The 18,508-nt window shown below is 41.9% G+C and overlaps 1 protein-coding gene across 1 annotated transcript in view; it reads right to left on the bottom strand.

The window, feature by feature from the left end:
* The window catches only part of ITPR1 (inositol 1,4,5-trisphosphate receptor type 1), a 163,895-nt gene that overhangs the window by 88,610 nt on the left and 56,777 nt on the right, over nt 1-18,508 (bottom strand). Inside the window, 17 exon segments of the mRNA XM_032193866.1 lie at nt 1,088-1,288; nt 1,641-1,766; nt 3,322-3,459; nt 4,351-4,416; nt 5,499-5,669; nt 5,770-5,935; nt 7,174-7,228; nt 9,011-9,149; nt 10,556-10,743; nt 11,068-11,221; nt 12,139-12,280; nt 13,635-13,886; nt 15,155-15,349; nt 16,608-16,727; nt 16,993-17,165; nt 17,744-17,902; nt 18,280-18,421. Of these exon segments, the coding sequence (XP_032049757.1) occupies nt 1,088-1,288; nt 1,641-1,766; nt 3,322-3,459; nt 4,351-4,416; nt 5,499-5,669; nt 5,770-5,935; nt 7,174-7,228; nt 9,011-9,149; nt 10,556-10,743; nt 11,068-11,221; nt 12,139-12,280; nt 13,635-13,886; nt 15,155-15,349; nt 16,608-16,727; nt 16,993-17,165; nt 17,744-17,902; nt 18,280-18,421 (2,587 nt within the window).

Genomic DNA, 18,508 nt, shown 5'->3' with positions numbered 1-18,508 from the left:
GGGCCCAGTACTTCCACCCTGCTGAACAAACATCAATTTTCCAGCGCTAGCAAGTGACATGTTAAGTCACACACTGAAGATTTCTACCAATTTCACATTTTAGATCTGGATGGCCAGATTTCCAGAGTAGCTCAGACCTCCTGTAACTCCACGAAGGAAATGACAGCAAGCAGGCTGACCCCTACTCAGGGGCTGAGCCTCTTAGCATGCAACTGTAGGATCAGAGATACCCTGCCACGTAGAGCGTGTGGCAATCAGCTAGATAAAATGCAGAAGGCAACCCCTTCTTCCTCAGCAGCTGTTGATCCCTGTTAAAGCTAAGTGCTGAGCATCTTCGCAAACATAACTCCACGTTGGAAAGCTCACAGAACCACTTTTGAACTGAGCTACAAACTATGGAAGACCTCTGATCAGTCTAGTAAAACTGACACACACACAAGCCAGAGCTTGAGAAATCTGATCCTTGGGCTCCCCCTGCCGAGGAGGCCAATAAAAATGCCAGACATGCAAACAGACTGTCAAACTGATCACCTACAATATCCCACTTAAAGGGACTTATTTACCCTTTTATTACCTCTCCTGTCCTGACATCCTTATTTCAGTTACCTACACGCCTAAATTGCTGAAGACCCTCAGTCTTTTCCTCCTTCAGCACTTACCAAGACTTACATGTTCAGCTGTTTAAGATACAAAGAAATTCTCATCAAATTATTCTATTATCATGGTAAAATTTTCCTTCTCCATTAGAACGTTGAAATTAAACTATTTCTCTTATTGCCAATTTTCCTGTGGAAAGGCAGCTTTCCTTCAAACCAAGCCTGCCTATATACTGCTTTGTAGAAGCCTGGAAAATAACTTGCAAATACCATTAGTAACTAACCACTCTTTATATCTGTAGGTGAAGAGCTCAGAACGCTTTCGGTCACAAGAAGTCTATGCTTTCTGGTAGCTGTATGCTCTTTTTGCATTGTGAGAGCTAACTGTCAGCTTCTTGGCAGTCCCAGAAGCGAGAGGATCAATTTGTCATTTTCACCAAATGGTATGTGAAAACTTCTGTTCAGACCTCGCAAATCTCTGCAGCTCTCACCTCAGCCATTACCATATCTTGGCATTTCTTAATGAATTTTCCTTCCGCCTTGACAATTGTCTGCAGGAACTTTATGTACTGAACGTTTCTGCCATGTGTTTCTATACAGTGGACAAAGTGCTGAACGACGCGTTCATTAATCTCGCTGCAAAGCTGGAAGTTGTTCATGAAAATGTGCTGCATTGTCACTGCTTCCAGAATCTAATGAAGGGGATAAAACAAAGAAAGAAATTAGAAAGTAAACAAACCACCAAATCCACAGAGAGGTCAGGATGAAGTCAACACTCCTGCAGGGTTCAGGACTGAACCAAACATTTCTGAGGACCTAATATTTCAACACATTGGCTTGTATCTAAGGCTATTTTTTCAGTCCACTTCAGCCTCTTGAACTTTCTTCACTGAAATGGTCCTAAACAAAATTTCAAGGCTTTAGAAGGAAAATAAAACGTGACCCCTTCAACCAGTCTTGCATCAGAACAGGCCCAGAGGCAATCACCAAGGACAATCTCTTTTCTTGATGGAAAAAAAAATTATGGCATGAGGTTGTTCTTACCCCTGGGTTAAGAAACAGGTTTATGTGCTTGTGCAGCAACGCCTGGTTCTGTTGGTTCCCAGCACAAAAGTTCTGCAAAAACTCGTGTGCGAGCTTCATTATCTCCTGCATCCTCGTGTCTTCAGCCTGTGATTGCATGACAAATAAGATGGGGTTAAAAAGAATCTGAAGGTTCACTTTCAGGTGAGCACTAACTAGATGAGTCTCAGCTCCAGCTCTGCAAGAGAACTGTCACGTCTCCCTCACACTCCAAAGAAAAACAAACCTCCACCCAGTTCACAGACATTAGGGATGAGTTTGGCCTGCTTCACAGTTCTAAAGATCATCAAAAATAAAGACCGTAATAGAAATTACAGTAGTTTATTCTCTAAAATTGCATACCCTATGACCAAGCCTGCCAGCAACGTGCTTTAGTCACTTTTACACTTCTGAACATACCAGTGCACTGGCCAAACCACACATCATCACCTTAGGGCTACGGAGGAAAATTGCCATGTTCTGCTGAAATGCATTTCAGCAGTGACAGATAGGTAGTTCATGGCAAAGAAGAGATGGAAAGTTATTATTGCAACAGTTAAGCCCAATTTATATTTACTGGAATCTGCACACTACTTGCATGCTTCCAAGCACAGTTCAGGAATCAGTGCCTTTCCTCTGACATCAGCGTAGATTACTGATGGTATAAAATGCAGTTTGGAAAAATTACTGTCTGATTTTATTTTTAAGGAACTTCATCTATTTCCAAAGGTGAAACACTTTCCATACTGCCTGTTCAGTAGCGTGTTCATAAGCATGGGACAGAACGGTGACAAGAGCTATCAAAGGGGCTACTTCTGCTGATTTTTTAGCAAAATATGAAGCAGGACAGTATAAAACTTAGTTTAACATTTCTCAGAGCTACTGCCTACAGTGACTGGATCTCAGAAACCTGTGGAGTTTGGAACAGATGACAGCAGAGTAAGCTGGAAAAGCTCCCTCACCTGTGCGATGATAAGTACAGGTCAGCAGTGACTAATGGGCAGCCAACGTGACGCACGCGGGGTGTGCTCCATCAGCACGACGCGGTGCTGTGCCAGCTCCAGCTGCACAGCAGCACGGTCACAGGGGGTTCCACACCATACCACGGACATTACATGGCACTCTGAGAGGGCTAATTATGAACTGCAGACCTCGTCTCGAGAGCCAGTTGGTATTTATTTATTCCTAAGAGGGAGTTTGGGACTCTGTAACTGGGAGACAGGTGTGGTGGTGGGGCGTCTGGTTCATGTCTAACTACTGGACAGACCTGCTGATAAATCCCACAGGGCAGCAGGCTCCCTCATGTCCCTTAGTGCTCCCAGGATGGCTTTCAGACAGCTACCGTACAGCAATAGTGTCTGGCTTCCACTGACAGCTTAACTTGAAGGCAGCAAAACACACCTCCCATAGAAAGCTGGAAGTTCAGCCTTGGTCTTACCCCGAGCTACAATGGACAAACATTTCTTCAGAAATTAGTACAGAACACTACCTTCAAAGACTTTAAACAAACAAAACCTATATAGGTTTTCAATTAGTTTTGATAATTTAGAATAGCTTCTTTGAATCCAGTTTAAAAAGGTAGAAGGTTCAGAAAGATGTGACAAGGTGTTAAAAATCCATCAACATAACACAAAGTAAGGCAACAGCTGTACAGAAACCCAACCTTTTCGTAAGGGATCTGCAGCAACTCGAGCACAACGGCGTGCGCGCCCATGTTCCTCAGCAGCCGCTGCTGCTGCTTCCGACTCTTCCTGACAGAGACGCCCTCCTGCACACACAGCTTGCTAAGGCGAAGCAGGATCTGGAGAAGAGACTTGCTTTAGAACTGGGTTTTATTTCAGAACATGCCAGCTCTCAGAGAGAATTAACGTCAGAACACACATCTGCATGAACCACAGCGACTCTAGGCAGCAAAATCAATTTTTGTGGTCTCAAGATGAGGAGCAAAGGCTGGGCTAAAGCCTGCCTGCTCCTGCAACAGCAGCAGAGATGCGGAAGGACCAGGCTGGAGATGAGAGCCCTTGGGAAATGTTGGGGCAGGAGGCGGCTGCGGTGGCTGCCACCCCCTCGCCACCCTCCTGGAGACGCAGCAGCCAGGGCAGTCTTTCATCACCCTGGCACAGGCAAGGGAAGCAGTGAGGCAACAGCTCTATCATCACATCTGGTGGTTTACTGGCCTGGGCACTATCCATCTCAGCTCTAACTAGCGCTGCTCCTGTGGAACTCGGCCGTGTAAAGTGAACCTAACGTCTGGCTCCGCAGCACAGTGCCACAGAAAACCCATTACCTAAGAAGACAGCAGCGCCAATGCACGCTCTTTGTCTGGTATTTCTGAAATTAAATTTCAAGAGCACAGAGCTTTTTGCATGTAAACTACTCAGGACAGAGCAATTTAAATAGCTTCTTGACTTGCTTACTTGCTTTATAGCCCTTAATAAAAATATTGTGTTACCATTGAAACAGCAACAAAATGTCGCGTTTCTCACTAATCCATTCTTAAGGAAAGAATACACATGTTGTGCTTATTATATTCCTGGCTTCTCATTCAAACTGGGATATGTTATTACTCAGCAAATAGTTTCCACAATGGAAGAGTGACTCAGACTTTCCTGGGTGTCTCCCTGTGACTGCAGCTCTCCAGGGCTGAGTTACTCATTTACACTTCCATTTAACTATCAAGAAACAGTTTTACCTCCTTTACTACGCGGTAGTTGTAGCTGCTAGTACTTTCAGGCTTCTGTGACTTGCTGTGACCTTCCTGCGGATAAAAATCATACAATTTATTAGCAGCTTATAGTACGCTCTTCATGAGGACTAAAATTACCGTTCTAGGCTAGTGACTGCTCTCTTCCTGGAAAGGAGCATCATCCTTCAGTTTGCTGACAGCCTCAGAAAAACACAGTTATCCTGCCATCCCACATTGACCTCTATCACATAAAATAACATGAGGGTGGGATAATTTTAGAGATAGTAACCTCCTGTCCTTTCCTTCGCTTGTCACGTTCCATCTGTAATCCAGTCCCCACCGCAGAAAAACTTATTTTCTCTCCCCCTTTACTATTATTAAACTGTCATCGTACAGATAGCAAGAGATGCCTAACTACACACATGGAAAGTGACAAATAAATTACTTCTATTTACTTCCAATGATAAATATTCATATCCCAGGGATTATTTCTTGCATTCTCTCATCCCGTGTTTTCTATCTGATTACAGTCACGCTGACACAGAAGCATTTAATTAGTTCTAGGCCAGATGTGCATGCCAGGGAAGTCCAGTACTATCAGGTGTGATAAAGCACCAGCACTGACCCGGTTCTTAAGCACTGCGCTCTTCTACCATTTCATAAAAATGAATACTCAAAACTGCCGTGAGAAACCAAGAAATATTCAGGGATTTTTTTAAGTCTTTTCTCTAGTGTTGTATTTTGTTTTGATACAGTGCTTTAGCACATTGTGTTCACCTCATCATTCATTACCTTCACTTGCAGACTTTTTATAAATAATAATATTCACCATACTAATAGCTACAAGTAAGTTGTAAAAAATACAGTAACCCCCACGTTATATATACAAATAATGTAACCGAAGGATATGAAAAAATCAAATGTGTTGGAAGCATGCACCCTAGTGTCCCCACTGCCCACATTCCCTGCTGTCTCTGCACAGCAGCTGGTGCCACCAGTGCCCTCCCAGAGACCGGGCACTGCTGCCCAACACACCGCTGCCTGTTCTCTCTGGGATCTGCACTGCTGGATACTTGCTGTACCCACAGTTCTGGGAGCAGTTACACTTTCAGAAAACATTAAGATACGAATCTTGGAAAGCACAACCCAATTACCTCTTTTTTCTTGTGTTCATTTTCTCCTTGCACTCCATCCATCGCCTCGTCTGGACCCTGGCCTTTGTATACCCAAAGCTCCGATTTTTCCACAATAGACCTCAGTTGGTCCAGATCTTGTTTTATCTGCTTGTAGTTGTCAACATCTTGGCTGGTAACAAGCAGTTGAACCTTATATGAATGCAATCCATTAGTTGCACAAAAGGATTTATTTTTAAACTGCAGTATACACATTCAGATGAGGAATAATGTTCTTAATACACACACATACCTGCTTAAAAGCTTGAAGGACTTCTTGTCTCTGACTGAAGTGCCGGAAGAGCAGCTGAAGCGCCCCAGACACCAGAGGAGGGTAGTCGTGCATTGTTAAATGCAGCAAAACTCTGAGAAATGTTCTGCCACCATGGTCATCCAAGTCCAGTGGGGTATTCTCCTCACTGAAAACAAAACGTAGGAATTAACTGTCGTATTGGGCTTAACATCCCAGCAGGTTATTAAGTCCAGTCTCCTGTGGTGGAAAAGTTTTTTTCTTGTTTTGAAATAACCAAGCCATTTCTCAAATCAAATGCTACCTTAAAATACACAGGCTAGTATTTTTTTCTTCACATGCTGCATAATCATAAGGCTTCCAGAAATTCATTACTCATGGCTCACTCAGCATACAGTTTCTTACTTTTTCACAGACAAATTATGACTAATTATTCATCCCTATGTCAGTCTTATGCTATTGCTCAAATAGTTCTTGAGCATTCCTAATACCTTTTCTACCCACAAAATACAACCCTTCCTCAATATCACCATTGTAAAGCTAATTATGTCAAGCACTTACAATCCTCTTTGCCCTTTCCTCTCCACTTCCTTCCTGAAGATGATAGACTACCTTATTTTTTCTTTATCAGTTACTCTGAATCTTTCCCAAATTCTGCTTCCAACTCAGTCTGCGCACTTGCACTGAAATTCTGGTTATTAATTCAGTAAACGAATCTCTCTCCCTCCTCATTTAACAAAACAGTTATCTCAGGTTTATAGAAAAGAACTGCAGCTCTCCAAGCAGCTTAAGGACTGTTAGAACATACACATTCACAGGGCTTCAACACAGAGCAGGCAGAATATCAGGATAAGCTCAAGTACTTGAAGCCAGTCACTGACTCATCATCCTGTGGTCAAAGGAAGAGCATAAGCAACTCCAGAAAGAAAATGGGTACTGAATACACAGCTTGCTAGCTTTATTCTGCCATGCATGTGAAGTCTAATGCTGCATTAAAAAAAAAAAAAAAAAGCATGGCTAAGTAGATACCTGTCTTAGAAGTTCCAATCCTTGCCCACACAAACTTTTCCCTAAGATTTTAAAGCAGCACTCGGCTTAGATGCACTAATCCTCCAACTTTGCTTTCATCCTTACAAGTGAAGCACTCCAATGAAGATCTTTTTTTGACTGAAGGACCACCTGTGCCTTACCAATGGCTTTTAATTCCCATGGACATTACTTTAAGCTGTATCAAAGGCATTTCAGGAAAATGAAGCCTAAGTAATTGAGTGGGGCAGCTGTTTCCAATCTTTTCCCATTTACCACCTCGATTGCAACTGCAATCCACCTCCTTATGAGCACACTTGGGGCTGCAGCCTGGGAACTGCTGAGCTACACTTCAATTAGCACTACTGAAGTGATACTTTCCTTCCACCAAAGATCCCTTCAGCTTGTTCTTCAATATGCTCAAAGTCCAGGGCTCCTGAGAAAATAAGAACAGGCAAATATGTTACGTCAGAGTTGCACCAGAGATGTTTTTGCAGCCTAAAAACATCCTGAACTGCAAGAAGTGATGTAGGTGTAAGCAAGAGGGTCATCACCAGCTGAAAGGAGCACAGATTACTGAAGCAGTTTGCTAAGATAACAAGACAATAAATTAACCTGCCATCAGCTCACAAATTAAACTGCACAATCACTTCAGCAACATCCAGGGTTATTCTTCTTGTCTATTTTTAGATTTCACCAGCATTCTTCCAGGCCACTGATGGGAAATGTTGTCATTCCGAGGGGCCACTCACAAGACACACCGAGCTTCAGCTCAAAGTTCCAAAGCATTACGTTCAGCAGTGACAACCGTACCCCTGTGGCTCAGTTGATAGCAAGGGCTTTATATTTAACAGTGTAAGGTAAATATTATCGCATTGGCAATGACTAATCTTTCAAAATACAAAAAAAAAAAAAAAAAAAAAAAAAGTAAAATGTGTTTGGCTTTTTTTTTTTCCCTGGACACTCTCAGCTACATACTGCACAAACATGCATTTCTTCCCTCTCTGCTGCCCCAAAACTCCAACCAGCAGCCATGACAAAGGGCAGCTCGGTCTGAATTCCACTGGACTCAGTAATTTAAGAAATAGGTAAATGAGAAGACCTGCCATTGGGCACAAGGGGCAATGAGATTAAAAGGAAATTTTGAATAAGAACCCACTGATGGTGAGTACAAAATGACAGACTACTGATGATACCAGGCCACCTTCTGTTTGCAAATGCTGAGATTGAAAGACCCAAGTGAATAATTTCATTCTCTAAAGCTATGTTCAACAACACACTGCTCCCCATCATCACCTCAGATCGCGCTGGAGCAAGTAGAAATTGATGCTCTGGAGTCACCCAAGACCCTCGTCTGAGTCCAGATACTTTAGACTTGGAGCTCTGAATCTTTCACAACCATTTCCAAATGGAATGGAAAGAGAGCATACGGATTTAACATCTTTGCCAAAAACGTTTGCTCCCCCCTTTCCTCCAAAGTTTAGCTGACAGAAAGAGCTCTTGTGCTCCCCAACCAGCCCTGTTTTGAAGGCCTTGGCACCCTGGGGGGCTGCTGGACAGGCAGTCCAAGGAAAAAAAGTAAACATAACCCCTTTGAAGTGAGATCAAAAGAAATAGTCTGTCCTTTGAAGACTTCACATCTAAAACACATTTTTCTTATCTTTCCCTGTTATATCTAGAGATACAGTCCCCAAATCAAGCGAGAAAAACTGTTTGCTGTCTAATAAGCTGCCCTTTTAATATCTAGCAATTTTTCATGGTGCATGTCTTAACTGCAGGATCCTTTTTCCCATGGAAAGTGGTACAGCAATTAACAGCACTACCTCTACCCAACGCACCGACTCCCCTGCTTTCAGTTAAGAACACTGGTCATCCACAGAATTACTGGCATACCCTTGTCTGTCAGCACTGAGACAGGGTAACCTCTGATACCTCTCCTTCCCACAGTACTTCTGGGCAATGAAAGTTCTGGTGGGTAGAGGAATCAGCACGGGAAAATGGATATGGGAATCAGATTCACATGACAGTGGTGTTTGTTGCTGGCATTTTTTTTGGGGGGGACAGAGAATGGTACATGACACAACACATGACCACTGCTCCAGTGGGACTGCTTGTCATATGCTAAAGCTAGAACTTGAATTGATTATTCAATTGGCATCTCTAAGATTAAAGAGCCTTCCTTAACATACATGAAGACATTCTTTGCAAAGTGACTAACCTGGTACGTTTGCTGGCATTTCTTGACTGCTGCTTCCAGTGGGCGATTCGGTCATCTGGGCATTGCTTTCATCAAATTCGTGTTTAAATATACAAAGTAGGCAGGAGATTCTGTAGTCCAATCTCACATTCAAAATAAACTAGTGATACAGAAGTAGTAGAAATGTTGCAGTAACTTGCCTGTTTCCAGCACGTGTACACAGCACTGACACAGAATGCAGTGATACCAACACACAAGGTCACCACAGCAAAAATGTAAATTTAACTTGGAGAAGAGGTATGCAGAAGGGTTTTGTTTGTTTGTTTGTTTGTTTTTAATATCCCCAGAATACAGTGCATGCACCCTCACACTGCCTCCCCCCACGACGAGGAAACCATTCCTGTCTGCTCTGAACCTGAGCTCCAGAGCCAGGTCACTGCCCCAAGCAGAGCCCCACAGCCTGCTGCAGCCCAGCAGGGGCACTTCAGGTGTGCTGGGGGTGTCATCAGCACGAGCTAGTACAGCTCAGCCATCTCCTCAGTGTTTTACAATTAAATCTGAACAATTTTGAGGAATGAAGTGCAATGCAGAGAGCACTTGCAGTTCCCTGCAGTTCAGGGGAAAATGCTTAACGCCAGTTTTAATAACCCATGGTAACAGGGGGAACACTGGCACATTAAAATACCCTGCCGCAACATGCCAGGCCATATGAGAGCAGTTCTGAGTTTAACTAAAATTAGCAATGGTGAAAGGAAGTGAATCAAGCCTCCCCTGCATGCTGCATCTGTTGCTGAGCGGAAGGGCACGACCCCAAATCCAGCTACGTGCAAAACCTCCCACAGAGGGCACAGCACAGGGAAGGTACACCACGGCGTGCCTGCTGCCTTGTGTACTTCGCCCACACGCCTTTTGCAGCATTTTGGCCTACGTGAACTTGCCCATGAAGTTACTGAACAGAACAGGGACTTGTACAGCAAGGGAGGGAAGATGGATTTCAGCACAGCGATTTTGTGATTTTGTGTCACCAACACAAAAAGATCAAGACAGAACTGTGGAAAAGGGGAAAAAAAAACTTTTGTCTTCATGTTTTGAAGCCTTAGGAGTGAACAAGTGGAAAAAGACAGGCAAAGATGGAGGAGGCTGCAAGAGGCTGGTGCATGCATAAAAAAACCACTCAGGCCGATAGCTATGCAGAGAGAAGTATCAAGTATAACTCCCTTCCTTGGGACATCTAACAAGATGTTCCTGGGGATTTGGAGAAACCACAACAGTAGGGGGACTATGAGCTCTCCACTTCAGCAAATCAGACATTTACAAGTCACTGTTAGACTTCTGTCATACGCAGAAGTCCGCTGCTGACTCATTTCTATCACAGGCTTTTAGTCATGGCACAATAGTACTGTCACATGTGAGATGAGTGCTGCATGCCTGGAAAAGTTGCCATTGTGACACTGCACCCATCGAAGAGTGGGACATACAAGGCAGGAGTGAATTAAGTGGCAGCACGGCACTATACTAAGACTTAAATGCAGCACGAGATGCTACATTAGTTTGCATTGCTAATACCTGAAGTATTTCTATGATCTTCAGCTTGGTGTCCATTACCAGGATGTCCTCCTTCTCTGGTTCACTCTGCTTGACATTTCCCTCAGGAGCAGCAGCAAGCGGAGTCATGGGCAAGAACCCGCCACCTCTGAGCACCACCTGGGTCATCAGCTCACCGACTCCGTGGATTGATCTCATCACATTGCTCCCTTCAGAGAGGTAGGTAAACAGTAAGGTTATGATGGCGGAATGGGACTGCATTAACAGAGCAAGGACCCTTCACGTCCTACAAAGAGAAATTGTCTCAACATTAAACAAGGCCAGCTGCACACCTGAGTGCCTGGAGCAGACGGAGGGCAAGAGGAGCACTGCAGTACTCACAGGGCACACCTGCCCTCTCCCTCGTTCCTCACAGACATCACCCTGCTTTACAACAAAGCCACAGAGTAGATGTTGAACCCGAACTGATGTTTTTAGATGAACCAGAAACTGCTGATGAATCATCTCCCGTGCCACTCATTTTTCAGTCTTACCTTTACTTTCCTCGCCTTTTGCCATCTTGGTAATAGGGAAGATGGTAGTGATGTGCACGCAGTCTAATATAGCAAGGAGGATTTTGGTTAGTCTGAGGAGGTCACAGAAGTTGTAGAAACCAAAATATATCAGATTTCTGGCTAGGTTAACAACCTGCCAAAACAACAATAGAAAGCCTGATTAATACTAAGCATTTTGCTACAAAAACCAAGTTTTCAACAGAATGAAAAGACCGATAACCTGGTTGCGAGTCATTCCGATTACAATACCTCATAATTCCATGTAAGACTGTACAGTTCTGCATGTTATCAGCAAGCTTTCTACTTGTCTACAAATACTGAAATGCCTGTGGTAACAGTCTGTACCTACAATTCATATTCTATAGCTACAAAGTCGTACTGTATTTGTCTCATTACAGACAAGGTAAGATAGGCCAAGACCAGAGAGAACAGTTTTCTTTGACAGGAACACACAGCATATCCAGAGATTACTGTTCCCAAATTATCAAGCTTTCCCACAAGTCCTCCACATGCCACAAAAAATAATTTCACATGTAGTGCAAATATTTAAGGCAGACCCAACAGCTGCACATTCCTCAAATAATTTCTTTTTTTTTTTTTTAATTCACTGTTCAAGAATACTACTGCATGCGTCTGCTACACTTTATTTGCACAGACAGAATATTTCAATTGGTCAGTAAGTCCCCAGGTACTGTACAGTTCTCTTCATAGATAATACTGTAAGCTCTAGAGCATTTCTGTGCATGCAAAGTGTTGTTTTACTGAGTATTTATGCCATTAAAGCTTGACTTTGTAATAACACAGAGCACAAAAAGCAAACAAGGCTGCTGCAAGCCCAAGACATAAGCTTATATGCATTAATTGTATTTCAAGAACTGTCATTGCAAACTATCACTAACTTCAGTGGGGTTGCCTGCATGAGAAAGGAGCACACTTGGCAGCACACGCATGCTGTGGCTCAGTGTTCACTAAGTACTTGCCCACCTATCTGGTGTTGAAAAAGGTAACACATTCCACCAAAAAGCATAAAAATCAGAACTGGATAGCTACCTCAAAAGTGAGCTTATTTTTCTCTTTATCAGAAAAAGGGAACCTCTGACACACCACATCTCTTAAATATTCCTCTACAAATTCCATTGTTTGTGCAAATCTCTCCTTAATTTCATCTTTGGAGGTTCCACTGCTATCATAGCTGAAGAGGGAAAAAAAAACAAAACAAAAACAAAACTTAGCATGCAAACACACAGGGCTTTCCCCTGATACAATTTTTCAGTGATTTGTAAAAATCCAGGAGAAGTTAAAGGCTGTTAAATAATTTATCCAAACGAGGAAACCAAGAAGCTGACACCATAATTTCCCAGCTTTTACTGTTTTATCCCATATACTCATTTTGCACTATTTAAGAGTGTCTGATGAAAACAAAAGGAAACAAAAAAGAATCTTGTCCCAGTAAAGAAGCTTATTTTTCTTTTAAACCAGAACAGCGACAACCTATGTACAGCACTAAGAACAGATGTGGCCAAGAGATGCTGACTGCAAATGAAAACAATATATTCAAAGTAGACTTGAACTTTTCTTAATAGAAACGTTAAGTTGGTTTCTCAGTGTGTGTAGGGAACTGTAAAAAAGAGAATCCCCATAACCTTCCACCAACTGCCTTTTTTTCCCTCTTCCTGTTTGGTCATGGGTCACTCACCGTTCAGCCTCTGCCAGAGCTGAAGCCATTTGTTTCTGTTTTGGCATTTAAAGCTGAATATGATCTATTGCATTTCTCTCAGAGAAGACGACTAGGCCATTGAGGAGGGAAAGGAGGTTAAAAAACACTTTACGCCAGTACTAACACTGAAAGACTCAAATTCCTAAAATTTAACACAATTGTAAAATGTTCGTTTCCTCCGGCTGAAGAAGCTGAGCCATTGAACTACTCTAAGCGTTAGGTTATCCCTACAGTTGAGTTAATATGAGTCTATGGTGAAAAAAATCAAGTCTCCAGTCTGGCTGTGGTTTTGTATGGGTCTTTTACCCCTACATCAGAGTGTTTTCCATTGGGTTTTAAGCAACAGGACTCTGTATCCAGGACATGACTTGTTTCAGCATCTTCCCCCTTGTCTTCACTTCTGCTTGTGCTAGCTTCTGTATGGACCATCTGCCTTGAAGAGTCAATATTCTAACTGAATAAGGCATGAGGAAAAACAAAATAGTTCTCTGTTGCCTTCCCAGAGCTAGGTCACTATCACATCACCCCAGTCAGAGGCAAACGTCACTGTGATCATTGGATGTTTTGGAGAAAAATCACCTACGCCTTCCTGCTTTACTCCAGACCTGCACAAGAAGGTTATTTTATACTCAGGAAGGTCCTCTCCAGAAAACATCACAGACAAATGAAGCTACAAGGATTGAATAAAAAAACTTGTAAGAATAAGAACTTTTTTCTCTCCCATCCCCCCCTTTTTTTTTAAGCACAGAAACAGCACAAATGATGCATCAGTTTAGGATTGATCCAGTTTCATCTTTAAGAAGATGGAATGATTCCAGCAAGCACTTACTCATCAATAGCAATTTCAGAAGGTATCTCAGACCACAGACGAGCGTACTTCACTGGTGTGACTTGTTCCTGGGGGTCACGATCAACATGCATGTGAAGCATTAGCCGGCAGAAAGATGCTCTCAGATCATACGGCAAGTTTTCATCAGACATGCAACGGAGAATGAGATCCACGTCCAGCTGGCCAGATATTTCATTTATGGCTAAGTACTGTCGATCAAGGCACATTCTAGCAAAGAGGTTGAGCTGGTATCTTTGGGGTGGGGGAGAAATACACAAACAAACAGCTTACACTTTAATTTCCAGAACCTTCCACGGGATAACTGATAAACAATTGCATGTTCAACAGACCAATAATTAACTTTTAGTCATAAAACACGTCCAACATTCGTGAGTATTCATATGGATTTGTGTTGAACAGTGACAACTATGTTTCCCAAGGAAATGAATGTTTAATTGGAAACAGGCTGCTTTTAAGCCTAAGCACTTCTCATGGGGCCTTGACCAAACTCTACACTAAACAATTGTTTTAAGCACATGCACAAGTCTATAAAGTGAACTGAAAATAATTAACACTAGCAATTCTCTTCAAAAGAAGATGCAAGAAAGCTTATCTTGAAATCAAATATATTTTTTCAAAATAGATATTATAAAAGAACATCTTTTGAGCACAGCCCTCCAACAGGCTCAAATAAAAACATGCATTAAGTCTACTACATGAAACCTTTTAATACAAATGATAATGCAAAAAATAAAATGAAAATCAGCTATTAGAAAAAATCTAGTAGTACTTTCTGCACCACCACAGTTGAGTCTGTCAAACTATTTTCAGAAGTTTATAACCCAGACACAGGAATTTGGTTTGGGCTGAAACCTGATCTTACACTATGCCAAGAACTTGGTGTCTTGTCAAGTCATCTGGAAATATCGCTTCACATTAGAAACTGCTAAAAGCATAGCCTAAGCTGTATGAAAGAACAGAGCATTAATCAAACCAAACTTGTGGCATTTTCCTAAGTTCATATACTGTCCTGCTGAGGGCTACAGGACTGCTAAACGCTTTGAGGTTAGGAAGAGGTTTAGAAGGCAGGGAGAACAGCAGTAGCTCTTTTTTAAAATCAAAAGCAAAGCCATTTGTGCACTGAAATCCTGTTGCTCCTGCACGTGGTTTTTCACCCCAGTTACCATTTTGGTACAGTTAACCTAAACAGTTAACATACAGACTCTGTTAGCATGCACTTATCTGGAAACCAAACAGAAATACATGCAATGGTGTGCAAATCCAATGCACTCTAAGCTTCAGCTAGTTTAAAACAGTTTAAACTTGCTCATGCTGATAATTTGACTTCTTGCTACGAACCTTATGCTGTTAGCTCCCACTTCATCCCCACTCTCCAATGGCTATTTCGTCCATTAGAGCAGCATCCTGTCCACAAATTCAACTAAAGCCTATACACTGAAGGTCCCCCCCACAATAGTCTCAATGAACTTTGCTAGCCAACTACTGCACACGCTGTTAACCTGTAATAGCTGAGTACGTCCCGATCTTCCTTCTGCCCTTCCTTAGCATCCTGAGCCAACTCTCTGATACTCTTACTGCGGATTTCCTTGTTACTGTCTCTCCAGAATAGCCACACTTCCTCCTCATCTTCTCCAACTTCCAAGGCATTTTCTCCGCTTGACACTTCTTCAAACTCGAATCGAGAGAGGACCAGCCTGCCAGAATGAAGTGTGGTTAGATTACAAACTGCCAAGACCCATGCAAATCTTTAAGAACATTTCTTTTAAAACACTTGCTGAAATGTACTGGCGATATAAAAGTAATTTTATGATCTCACCTGCATTAAGAAAACACATTTTATTCCTCAACTCTGCCAAGTAAAAGCTGAATACCTTACTCTTTCAGCAGTAGCAGTTTACTACATAAAGTCTTTAGGGTTTATTATTAAAGGCATTAGAGTGAATTTAGGTTATAAGCTTTCCATTTGGCCCTGAAAAGATCAATGGTACACATATATTTCACCTCCATTCAACTGATGAAAATAAAGAAGCAAAGACATCATGGCTAACTGAGTTGCAAAAAACATCTTTATGGGAGAATCTGTTCAAAGAATATTCAACAAGCTAAGAAAAGATTTGGTAAACAAAAATATCTGACATTTGATCAGTACTGGATCCCCTAAATACCAACTGGATCAAAACTTTTCTGCTTATGTGACAAAGCTAGAAACAAATCAGCCACTAAGAAGTCAACTATGGCTTTTAGTTCTTCAGCAAAAGAAAGATCATACATCTGAAAAATATAAATGAAATGTACAAGGTAAGAACCAATAACTGATGTAGCAACTTCAAGTGTTGCTGGAAATAAATAGTCCTTGTAATTTCATGAAGAGCACTATACATCTTCAAGAATATTCTAATCCATGCAGATTTTAACTACCTGACAAAGATCTGTTTCCCTTTTACAGTGTTTTGATATTGATTACCTGTGCGCTATGCCACATAGTGTGTCACTACAAAAGATGGTTGGGATTTACTGCCTGCTGTGATGCTCCAGCAATGGCAGGGCAATGCTGAGACCAAAATCCCATCAGTAGGGGGGAGAAAGGGGTGAGCAAAGACGCATCATCTTTTGTTTTGCTGCAAGCTGAGCACAGTGTGCACGTACCCAAGAAGTGTTCAGTCACATCAGACAGCTCAAAGAGGGAAGCCTGAGGCCCAGAAGAGAATCAGGCCCATAGAACCTTTACAAGAAGTCATGTACTTTGATCAAACATGAAACATCCAAAAGATGTCTCTGACTACTGGGCTGAGAACGCATATTGCAGACTTTTGCAGTCATCAATATCCATTTATTGTGCATCCAAAGAGGACTCCACACTGCTTTCTCTAGAGATGTCAGCAGTGTTCTCTGCTTTGAATCACCTCCCTTCTGTTTCACACTAGCAAAACCATCTTTAAAGGATTTACTTACTTAGTTTCAATGAGTATGTCTGCATTCGCTGGATTCAGAACGGCTTTACAAATCAACTCCTGTGTCACTGGAATAGACTTGTTCATGGAAACGCACAGATCTGAGAGATAATCCAAAAACCTGTTGGAAAACGTAAGCCAAAAGGGTATCAATCCACACTGAGATTTAGACTGAGGAAATCTATATTTCAGAAAGAAAAAAAAAAAATCAGAACTCCAATTTTACACAGCAGAGTGAGACTGCTGCCCTAGTAGGAAGTTGTGGAAAATGCCAAAAAAGAAGAAGCGAACTTAGTTGTGTTCTTGCTAGCAAGTTGGCAAGTACAGATTTTTCTCAGAAGACTAAGAGGAAAGGGTAATCATGGGCTTGAAAATGTAGCTCTCACCTGGGCTCCCTATTTTTCCTCACAAGGCTAACAAAAGTATCAATCTCAGCAGCTGTGATGTGCTTCTCCAAGAGCTTGCGATTGTTATGGAGCAGTGCGGTGATCGTGTCCTCAGCCAAGACATCATAGCCAATTTGTTTCTGCATGAAGCCAAACTGCTTTGCAATGTATTCCTTTGAACCAAAGGGAAGGACAAAGGTGGTGCAATTAAGTCTCAGAATTTCAGAAAATCATCAATAACAAAACAGAACGACTTGTTAATGCCACCATCCCAAGAAGCGAACTGGATTACATTCTAATTGTACTTCCTTTGGGAGAAAGTGAATAATGACAAAGTCTTAACATCTCCCTCACCTCTGGGCTGGAGACCATCAGGGCATTTATCCCCATCTGATGAGAGTTTGTTTTTAATAGCTAGCAACAAAAACCGTACATCCTCAGTTCACAGGCCAACTTTCAGTGGAGCTTGTAGTACGCAAGAGTAAAGAAAATCTTAAAAGTTTACCTGGATCAACAGCAAACCCGTTTCTTTCAGAAATTTCCCTTAGAACTAGCACTAATTACACTGTACATAGTCTGACAGAGACAAAAAACGGCAGATAGAGTAAAATTGAGCAATCAAAAAAATCTCTTGCTGACTGCGAAATCACACCACTGCATTAGCAGGATTTAATTAACAGGATGTAGCTCTTGTTTTTTGGAGCACAGGAACAATATCAGTGCCATTGAAAGCTGCAAACATATTTCAAACCTGATTCTTTCTGTAATCCTGCTGAGAGTGCCTCAGCACTCTGTAGCAAAGCCGACAGATGTGTCTGAAGGGAGCGTGCCGCTGGTCTCCGAGCTCCTCCAGCCGCAGCATCGGGCCATCACCGCTGTCCGTAAATGGTGCTTGCAGCAACTTGAAAATCTATGGATTTATTAAAAACCAGGCATTTAAAACCCATGAGGTACTGCCTTTGTTTGATTAAAATTAATGTAAATGTAAAATTACAGTAAATTAATGTGTTCATATCTTTGAATTTCTACACGATCAATCAGAAATACGCTATAATTGCTATGTTTGTTTTTGGCCAAAGTACAGCCTGTACAGAAGACACTGTTTATCAGGTTTATTTGCCAACACATGCTGTATTTTTTTGTTCTTGCAGTACTATGCCTAGAGTCCACTGACAACCTGCTGAAAGGATCCTTTGGTCCCCATATTTTGACCAGGTTCTCTACTATTAGGATTTTCTTTCTGACAACCCTTCTGGTAGGCAGAGTTTAAAGAAAAATGCACTCTACCTGCTTTAGAATATTCTGCTCTCTCATCAATTTTTGCCGTTCTCTATTGGGTTTAGAAAATACCACTTCAAGCACGTCTTGCCCAGAATTAGTTCCACCAGTAACAAAGTAGACCAAATCCTCCAATAACTTGGTAACAGATCTACAGAAATGCCAGAAGTTGTTAATACAAGACTAAGTTTTATCTGTTAAAAGAACAATGACAGTAGTAAGGTTACACAGATATCAA

The sequence above is a fragment of the Aythya fuligula genome, chromosome 10 (genome assembly GCF_009819795.1).
Source record: "Aythya fuligula isolate bAytFul2 chromosome 10, bAytFul2.pri, whole genome shotgun sequence".
NCBI classification, from domain to species: domain Eukaryota; kingdom Metazoa; phylum Chordata; class Aves; order Anseriformes; family Anatidae; genus Aythya; species Aythya fuligula.
Note: the sequence above shows the minus strand (reverse complement) of the source record. Positions and strands in the feature narration are given on the sequence as shown.